The 10,000-nt window shown below is 46.0% G+C and overlaps 1 protein-coding gene across 1 annotated transcript in view; it reads left to right on the forward strand.

Annotated features, from left to right (window-relative positions):
* The window catches only part of cacna1ab (calcium channel, voltage-dependent, P/Q type, alpha 1A subunit, b), a gene marked incomplete at its 3' end in the record, with an annotated part of 238,846 nt that overhangs the window by 202,759 nt on the left and 26,087 nt on the right, over positions 1-10,000 (forward strand). The window contains exons 39-41 of the mRNA XM_084071455.1: positions 1-72; positions 745-872; positions 2,415-2,511. The exon at positions 1-72 is cut by the window's left edge and continues 79 nt beyond it. Of these exons, the coding sequence (XP_083927581.1) occupies positions 1-72; positions 745-872; positions 2,415-2,511 (297 nt within the window). The remainder of the gene's footprint in view (positions 73-744; positions 873-2,414; positions 2,512-10,000) is intronic.

Consider the following 10,000-nt stretch of genomic DNA (forward strand, 5'->3'; position numbering starts at 1 on the left):
ACAGAGCCAGAGTGTGGCAGCGTCTTCGCCTACACCTACTTTGTCTCCTTCATCTTCTTCTGCTCATTCCTGGTGAGGCCATCACACTATGTCCCTTTCACACAGCACACATATACTACATACTCACATATACTACTTAAGTAAAATAATCAATACTGCAATGTAGAAATACTCTGTTGCAAGTAAAAGGGCCGTGTTCAAAAAAAGTACAAAAGTATTGGCATCATAATATACTTAAAGTACTAAAAATAAAAGTACTAAAATGTTTGAAAATAGCTACAAGCTCACAACACGAAAATAGCCGATCTACAAGCTCATAACGCGTCGCATCGCAACGCGTTGTTAGCTTGTAGATCGGCTATATAAATATATATATATATAAAACAGGGCTAAAGTGGTTAATGTATGTTTTATAATATAATAATTTATATCTGCAAAGTAACCAGCAACTAAAGTGGCCAAATAATAGTACAACAAAAAGTACAATATTTGAAATAGTCAAGTAAAGTACAAATACCTCAAAACTGTACTTAAGTACAGTACTTGAGTAAATGTACTTAGTTACTTTACACCACTGCACATCAGCAAATCAAAGTATACCAACAACACTTTTGTATCAAATTCAATGTGTGTGTGTGTGTGTGTGTGTGTGTGTGTGTGTGTGTGTGTGTGTGTGTGTGTGTGTGTGTGTGTGTGTGTGTGTGTGCGTGTGTGCGTGTGTGCGTGTGTGTGTGTGTGAACCAGATGCTGAATCTGTTTGTCGCCGTCATCATGGACAACTTTGAGTATCTGACGAGAGACTCGTCCATCCTCGGGCCACATCACCTGGACGAGTATGTAAGAATATGGGCCGAGTATGACCCAGCCGCTTGGTGAGTGTCACACACTCATACACACTGTAACAGGCACACACACACACACACACACACACACACACACACACACACACACACACACACACACACACACACACACACACACACACACACACACACACAACCAAGGTACTGTACATATAATATATAGCCTATATAAAGATACATACCGGTAAACATAAAGATAAACTGTGTATCTTACTATGTTTATGTGTTATGTGGATGTAACACATAAAGTCATGCACACACACACACACACACACACACACACACACACACACACACACACACACACGCACGCCCGCACACACAATGCAGACCCTGCCATGCAAGTTCAATGCTACCAATGCATATAGCACACATAGTACCCAACAGAATACCTTGTAAACAAACATTAGCGTGCCATACTTGTCTCGTGTGCACTGGAACACACACATTTCTGTCTGACAACGTGACAAGTGAATGTATAAACCTTTAAATGTCTCTCTCCTCTCTGGGGGAACGACAGCTTTGTTCCCCTGTGATTGATTTGATAATCCTGGAAGTGTGTTTATGATACAGAATCCATGATGTGGGATCGGATGGAGAGAATTCAATGTGTGGGTGTGTGTGGGCGGGTGGGTGTGGGGGGGGGCGGGGTAGTCACACTGAACTCCTTGAGTACGGAGTTAACCTTAACTCCTCCTGTGTCTCCTTAACTCCTCCTGTGCCTCCTTCCTTTTTTCTTGTCTGCCTTGCTCTCTGTTTCTCTCTCTCTATATCTGAGTCGTTTTACACAAGTGTGTGGTGGAACAGTGTTTGATGTGAATTGAATGCCCTTCTTCATCCTCCTCTTCCACATCCTCCTCCTTTGCTCCCTCCATCCGTGTGTGTGTGTGTGTGTGTGTGTGTGTGTGTGTGTGTGTGTGTGTGTGTGTGTGTGTGTGTGTGTGTGTGTGTGTGTGTGTGTGTGTGTGTGTGTGTGTGTGTGTGTGTGTGTGTGTGTGTGTGTGTGTGTGTGTGTGTGTGTGTGTGTGTGTGTGTGTGTGTGTGTGTGTGCGTGTGTGTGTGTGTGTACGTGTCCATCTTTCACACCAGCGGTTCTCAAACGTTTTCATGCTTCAACAATAAGGACCCACCAAATGAATTTGTATTTGGCCGTGGACCCCCTTCTGAAAATGATTTTGTCCCGGGGACCCCCATACAAAATCTATGTTCCAAAATATATTCACAAAGCGTTGCATCATGACACGTTGTGACCATGTAGATCGGCTACTATCAAAAAGCCATTGTGTGTATAGAGTTAATGTGGTCAAACTGATTTTATATTAACTAACTTTCCTTAGGACCTCCTGGAACCCCCCAAGGAGCCCTGAGGGTCCCCAGACCCCACTTTGAGAACCACTGCTGTACACACTGTGTAAAAGTACTCTCTTCTTCTCTCATCTTCTTCTTCTAGTTCCTCTCCTTCTTCCTCCTCTTCTTCTTCTTCTTCTTCTTCTTCTCTGTGTTCTCTGTGATCCTCTCATCTAACCTCCCCCCTTGTATTTTATCTTGCAGCGGTCGCATACATTATAAGGATATGTACAGTTTATTACGAGTTATCTCCCCTCCTCTGGGCCTTGGCAAGAAATGCCCACATAGGGTGGCATGCAAGGTTTGGACCCTAAACCCTATAAAGCACAACCTTAAACGCAACTTGCTCGTCTATAAGAAACTTGGAATGAATGTTCGCTCTTCTCTCTCTCTCTTTTTGAAAACAAACTTCTTTGACCTTTTCTCAAGCTTTTGATTTTTGTTTTTTCTTTCACGTTTGCATTTGTTTCGTTTGGGTTTTTGGGGTTGTTTTTTTTCTCCACCGTCATTCCACCATCGAGTCACTTTTTCGTTTGGTTTCCTCTGGTGTTATGCATTCTGATATGAGAACGAGAATGTTTGGGACAATGCATAAATGCGCACGCAGATAGATAAACACTCACACACTGCACTCACTATTGTCTTCTCAATGAACGCTGGGAGAGATACTGAATTGTTTTAATTCACCATTATACACACACACACACACACACACACACACACACACACACACACACACACACACACACACACACACACACACACACACACACACACACACACACACACACACACACACACACACACACACACACACACACACAGACACACACACACACACACACAGCAAAATGAAAGAATTTAGACTCCAATCGACCATTGTCTTTTCTTTCTGCTTGCTGTCTAATTTTGCCTGGGCAGAAAGTAGTCTACCAATATGTGCATTGTTCTTGTATGGGGTGGGGGGGTGTCTGAGGGCTGGAAGGGTGGGAAGGGTGGGAAGTTGCTTTTGGGCAGAGGCATATTTAGAGATTGTTTGGCCACCAATAAGAGTCAGTCACTGCGGTGATGCTACAGTGTTCACCTCTTGTTAGCAACTGATGAGATTCAGTGTATTTTGGGGGATATAAAAACGGCACAAAGGAATGATAATGAAGAGAGGTATTAGTATTAGCTGTAGCCTCGGGTAGGTTTTTTAAATCATTTAAAACATACGTTTTGGTAGTTGACACCAGGGACCTGAAATTTCATCGTGTTAGGCAAGGTCACATGGCCTTTGGAGTTCACATGGCCTTTGGAGTTGGAAGGGCGGACAGCAATGCCATCAAGTAAAACAATTAGTTTAAAGTCCGCAGAAATAATTAATCGGTATTGGTATTTACAAATTACTAATTTTGACTAGTTTTTGTACAAATGTTGTTTTACAAACTTAAGATAAAGAAGATAAAATCTAATAGACGCCCAAGCTCTGGATTAATCAGAGTCACTGGAGTCTGTGACTTGAACATGGAGATGTTTAATCGGGGGAAGTAATTAGACACTGGTGTCTAATAACTGTACATTGACAGGAAAGAGGTAGAGTAGAAACCAGCAGCAGCAGTGGTATCAACAGGAAATATACCGTTTAATATTGGTTTGAGGGGCATATGGCCAAACTGAGGGGGCACAGCAGTTATGTCTTTCATGGCCTCCATGAAATCTCTGTCCAGGTTGACACCTAAAGAAGATGATTTAGGAAAGAAATGTGGCCAAACTCACTCTATTTGTGGCTCTGGGTTTGTTGTGAGAGAGAGAGCGTGTGAGTGTGTGCTTGAGTGTGTGTGTGTGTGTGTGTGTGTGTGTGTGTGTGTGTGTGTGTGTGTGTGTGTGTGTGTGTGTGTGCGTGTGCGTGTGCGTGTGCGTGCGTGTGTGAGTGTGTGTGTGTGTGTGTGTGTGTGTGTGCGTGCGTGTGTGTCATTGGGTGGGACAGTAGTAGTTAGCGTTCCACCAGTCACCTTTATTCACTTGCAACACATGGCCCATGGGAGGCGCTGTTCATGGTTCCTGCTGTTGACTAACCCCCTTCCAACGCGCTACCCCAGATTTGAACCCGGTTTCCTGCGCAAGTGCTGACATTTAGTTTTACCTTTGAGCTAATAGAGCTTGCTCAGGGGATACATTGAATCTTGACCATCAGGTCAAAATTCGTGTCCGATCCTGTGTCTAGGTGAGACTATTTTGTGTGTCTTAAGTACTAGGTCTTATGACTTTATTTAAGACCTGGAGGCATGGCCAATTCTGTTTTGCTATTTTGAGTGGCCAATGCTGTCCACATCTCCAGGTCTTAAGTTAAGTCATAAAGACCTGGTACTTAAGATGCGCAAAATAGGGCCCATGCCCTCTGACACAATCTAAATGTCTCAGTGGAAGAGCAGGGAGACAAAATACAACCACCCCAATTGTATAAGTTATACTGTATTGTAGTAACATACTCTACCATACAGATTGGACAAAATGTAAATGTATTCATGAAATAAAAAGTTACATAGTACCGCTTTAAGTATGCTCTGAGAACGAGTGCCCGGCGCCGACAGTGACATGGAGCAGCGCTTTCCGTCCATAGTAAACTAAACAAAAAAAAACAACATCAACGCATGCATGCAGCGCAAGTGAACAAAGGTTCCTCGGTGGACGCCCCTTAGAGCGTAATTAAGGAACTGCATTGACTTGCCATTGTGACTCTCACCCCGGTCTACTCTGTAGCAGCAGCGGTGCTTTCACTTGCCTGCTCAAAGCCCCGCTGTCTGTTCTATACGAGCCACGAAAGAGGGCATGAAGCATATAAACAAAACAAACACAAACTCCCCTTTTCACCTCGCATAGAATGGTGTCTCAACAACTAACTAACTAACTACAGGAAGTAACAACACCTCCCTCCCTACCCCATCCCCTCCTCTCTCTCTCTCTCTCTCTCTCTCTCTCTCTCTCTCTCTCTCTCTCTCTCTCTCTCTCTCACTTCTCCTCCTCTCCTCCTCTCCTTCTATATAATACGGCAGACCAAAACTAACACATGCTCTCTCTCTCTCTCTCTCTCTCTCTCTCTCTCTCTCTCTCTCTCTCTCTCTCACGCGCGCTTCCTCACACACACACACACACACACACACGCACACGCACACGCACACGCACACACACACACACACACACACACACACACACACACACACACACACACGCGCACACAAAGACTCTCTTGCTCTCACCGCACTTCTCCACAGCGGTCAAAACAATAACCTCTGTGTATTTGTCCCCCCCTCCTCCTCCTCCTCCTCCTCTTCCTCCCCCCCCTTTCCTCTTGTCGACTCCCACAATGCACCTGTTTGCGTGCACCCCCCTCTCCCCTCTTCCGTCCTTCTCCTGTGTTGTTGTTGTTGTTTTTTTCTTCTTGTTTCTTTTTTTTCTCGTTCGTTTTCCACGTCGTCCGTCTCCGTTTGTTCTGTCTGTCTGTCGTGTGTGTGTGTTTGTGTGTGTGTGTGTGTGTGTGTGTGTGTGTGTGTGTGTGTGTGTGTGTGTGTGTGTGTGTGTGTGTTTGCCTTTGTGCGGGTGTGTGTGTGTATGCACAATGTGTGGCGTGTGTGTATATGTGTGTGTGTTGTGGCCACCCCAGCGGCAGGATCAGTTACACAGACATGTATCAGATGCTAAGACACATGTGTCCACCGCTAGGCCTCGGGAAGAGGTGTCCCGCCCGGGTCGCCTATAAGGTAGACTCGTACCCCCAAACCCCGCCCCTCCCAACCCCCCAATGCCCACCCTACCTACCTCCCTCGCTCCCTTCCCTTCCCTTCCCTTCCCATCCTTATCACTCTCCTCCTTTCTCGTCCTCTCTCCCATCCTTTGGCCTCCCCATCGCTGGGGCAGATCCTCCCGCCAAAAAAAACTCCTTCCTCTCGTCTAAAAGACCCCTGGGGGAGCCGCCCCCCTCACCGTTTCCACCACTACCCCCCCACCCCACCCCAACCCCACCCCAAACCCCCTACCCCCCCAAACCCCCCCACCCTTCTCCCGATCCCAGCGCTGTTCTTCTGACTGTCTGTTAGTGCTGGTTGTGGTGGTGGTGAGCGCTGTTCCATCTTTATCCCCTCTCCGCCCCCGTGGATGGAGGGATGGGCTTCGTCGTGAAGTGAAGTGAAGTGATAGTGGAGTGGTAGTCAGTGCTGTTTTATTTTTAATTTATTTCCCTTTGTTTATTTTTTTTTCCTCCCGTCAAGCCGCAGGAGTAAGGGAATGGAGGAGGCTTTGCCCGGTCCTTCTGCAACCTGCACGGACGCACAATGCACAGCAACATGCAACAAGACCCCTCTGTCCAACAAGAATGCACACGATTATGCAGCGAGTCAATTCAGTTTGATTGCAGAGCAATGGAATTGGGTTTTTTTTTTCTTTTTAAATGTCAGTTTAGAAAACAGATGAGAAAATCGGCTGTTGATGTTTCTATTTGATAGAACATGTACACTTTTTTTAATACTCATGTATCTCTTTTAGTCCATGAACTATAAGCCAACAAATATATTCCTATATATATATGGGAAGAGGAAAATATTGCTTGAAGAAGGCTAGGTTCTTTTTTTTCCTGCAAAAACGTCCCTAAAGCCAAGCACATTGGCACAGTGTGCCTTTTAGAAACCTAGTGGTATCATGACAGCTACAAGGTGCAACGACCTGCTTACGATGCGGGTACAGAAGGATCGGCAAGGAATGCGCGTCTTCCCGTCCTCTACGTCTCTTATTCCTGCGGATGGCGCTCTAGCGCGCACACATGCACACAGACAGACCCCCGCACAATGTTAAAAAAAAACGTTGGGTAGGCAAAGTTCTGGCCCCCCCCCCCCCGTGTTGTGTTATGTTCTTGTACAGAATCTCTGGCTGCCGGTGAGTCACAGACTGGCAACGTAAAGACTCAGTTGAGCTCCTCAGAACTCCCTTTTTTTGTCCTTGTGGTTCCTTCCGTCTTCTGTCTACACCTCTCTCCCCCCCTTCTCTCTCTCTCTCTCTCTCTCTCCCTCTCTCTCTCTCTCTCTCTCTCTCTGTCAAATGTGTCAATGCAGTTCTAGTCGGAAAGTCCGACTCCCCATCTCTTCTGCCTCTCTCCTCCACCTCATCTCCCCTCTCTTTCTGACGTTCTGTATCGCTCTCATTCCCTCATCTCTTCCGCTCCCTTTTTGTGGTTTCTCGTCCCTCTCTCGGTCCTCCTGTGCCTCAGCGACCATCGTCCCTCCATTGTCCACCCATACACCTCCATTGTCCACCCATACACCTCCATTGTCCACCCATACACCACCACAGCACTGCCTCCATCCCGCTGTCTCTCTTGTCTTTCAGCTACTTGTTTCCCTCTCTGTTCTCTTCCCTCCCTCTCTCTCTCTCTCTCTCTCTCTCTCTCTCCAGCCTGTCTGACAAACAGGCCTATTTATATACAGTATAATATGTCGATCGTTGAAGAACGTTTACCAATAAAACTTCACGAAAAAACATTTTAAAGACAGTTGAGGTGATAAACCCCCTTATGTGGTCTGTTAGCTTAGAGAGGTCGGACATTTTGAACTTTGGTTCCCTTGACACTGAGCCCTTCCAAATGTCCAGTAGTCACAGTATGTGGAAAAGCTGTTTTTTTTTTCTTTTCTTTTTTGGGATATTAGGCTGTATTCTCATTGGAAAGTATTAGGTTTGACAGACGTGGCGAGAAGAGACGACTCCGTCTTCAACTTGGCCTTTTCTCAGTGGACTTTATGTCAGTGTCGTTTTAGTGTTGTGTCTTTTTTCTCTTGTCTTGTACTGTAATATACTCTACCTTACCCTCTCTATCTAAACACACTTCCTGCCTCTCACTCTTGCTTTCTTGCTCTCGTTCTTTCTCTCTTTCTTTCTTTCTTTCTTTCTCCTGTTAAACCACGCGCTCTTGTTATTTTTATTTTCTGCTCTTTCAGTGTTGTCACAATTCTCATTCTCACCCTCCCCTTTTTATCTGTAACCACATCTCATAATCTGCCTTAGAGCCACCTAGTCTTAACTGAACTAACAGCTTAGACCCCGCCTACAGAGTCTGGTTGGTTTAAAAAAAAAACTAAAAACTAAACAAAAACTCAATAAATAAACATCAATCATACTTTTTGATCTTCACCTTCTCTGATTCTTCTTCTTCTTTCAGGGAATGTCACACTTCTCAGTCCTCTCTAACTCTGACACCCCCCCTCCCCTTTTTAGACACAGCACCCGTTTTGCATCGAGAGAGATCTTGCCTTGACACGCACCCATTGTGTTTAAAACCCAGATAATTGTCCAAAATAGTACCATCACTGGCAAATTTGACTTTGAAATACAAAGTCAGACGCCAAAGTGAGATAAAACTGTACTATCAGCAAGCAATCAATCGAACCAAAAAAAACAAAAAGAGATAAGAAACGAATCGATCAGTAACACCTATCGATCGTTTTAATCTGAATGAGGATACTCTCTGTGCGCGGATGCACGGCTGCTTGTATTGTGGCATAAGGGAGGGGGTATAGCGGGCTGGCGGGGTTGGTGAAAGGGGGGCTGGGTAGGGTGGTGTTGGTTGGGGGGTGGGTTGGTTGGTGTGGCTGAAAATAAGCATGCTGCATGTCTTTTTTGTCTGGACGTGTGGGACTTGTTAAGGGACGTGTGGCGGTATTGCATGCAATCCTCAGATTCTGTGTTGCATGGCTACAGATGACGTCACGCCTATGCCTGCCAGCCGGCCTGCCGAGAGCTGTGGATGTTGGCTGTTGCCTTTCGCCTGCCACGCCACTTGTCTTCTGGCATGCCCCGACACTAGAACTCTCTCACATACACACACACACACACACACGCACATACACACACAAGCATGACAAAACTCACTATATATCGTGCTTGCCTTTTTCGTGAGTGCCCAACGCTCATGTTCATAGGTAAACTCAATGGATGCCAACTGGCTGGGATGGGAACAAACACGGCCGCTTAAATGGCTTGATTTGTTCTATCTGCCAAGTTCCGCCATTGGATTTACCTTGTAGAGTTATATACAGACATGGAACCTCCACACCAGGTAGGGGGAGCTCTATAGCAGATGCCTCGGTAACAAAACAAAAAACATGCCAGTCTCCTCAAAAATGGCAAGAATTGTCCCAGTGATACTGTTATTGTTCTTCCTCCAGTCGATCTATTCTGTTCGTCAAAAAGGACTCCAATTAAGTGTACTTAATTGGAGTTCTGTGTGTTAAGTGGGTCGGGGCGGGGGTGGTGGGGAATGGTGTATGTGTGCGATATACTGTATGTGTGTCACGACTAAGATGTGTGAATGAGTCTCTGCATTCACACATTTAGGGAACATGGGCACAGGTTGGGGTCGGAGGCCCGTACAGGCTCCGATTGTTCTTCCTTGTGGTTCTCGGCTCTCAAGCCCCGATTCATGCTTAGTTGCGCTACGGTGTCCCCGCGCCAAGAATAGCCGACTCTCAAGCTCACAACGCGCCGCGTTCCGCGATGCGTTGTGAGCTTGTATAGGTCTGCTATTCTCGGCCGTTCTTCTCGGCGCGCGTGCGCACGACACCGTTGCGCGACGGAGCATAAATTGGGCTTCTCAGTTGCTTAGCAGCAAATGGCCCCCGTTTGGATAGCTGTGCTGTATGGTAGAGTATCACTGGCAAAGCAGGAGACTCAGGGACTTGGGAAAATGAAAATGCTTGCACATGCATGCACCAATCAAATGTTATGAGGGACTTTAGGACACTCAAGTGCGTGCTCAGTAGGTCTTC

This window comes from Gymnoscopelus microlampas, assembly GCF_963454915.1.
Source record: "Gymnoscopelus microlampas genome assembly, chromosome: 2".
Classification (NCBI taxonomy): domain Eukaryota; kingdom Metazoa; phylum Chordata; class Actinopteri; order Myctophiformes; family Myctophidae; genus Gymnoscopelus; species Gymnoscopelus microlampas.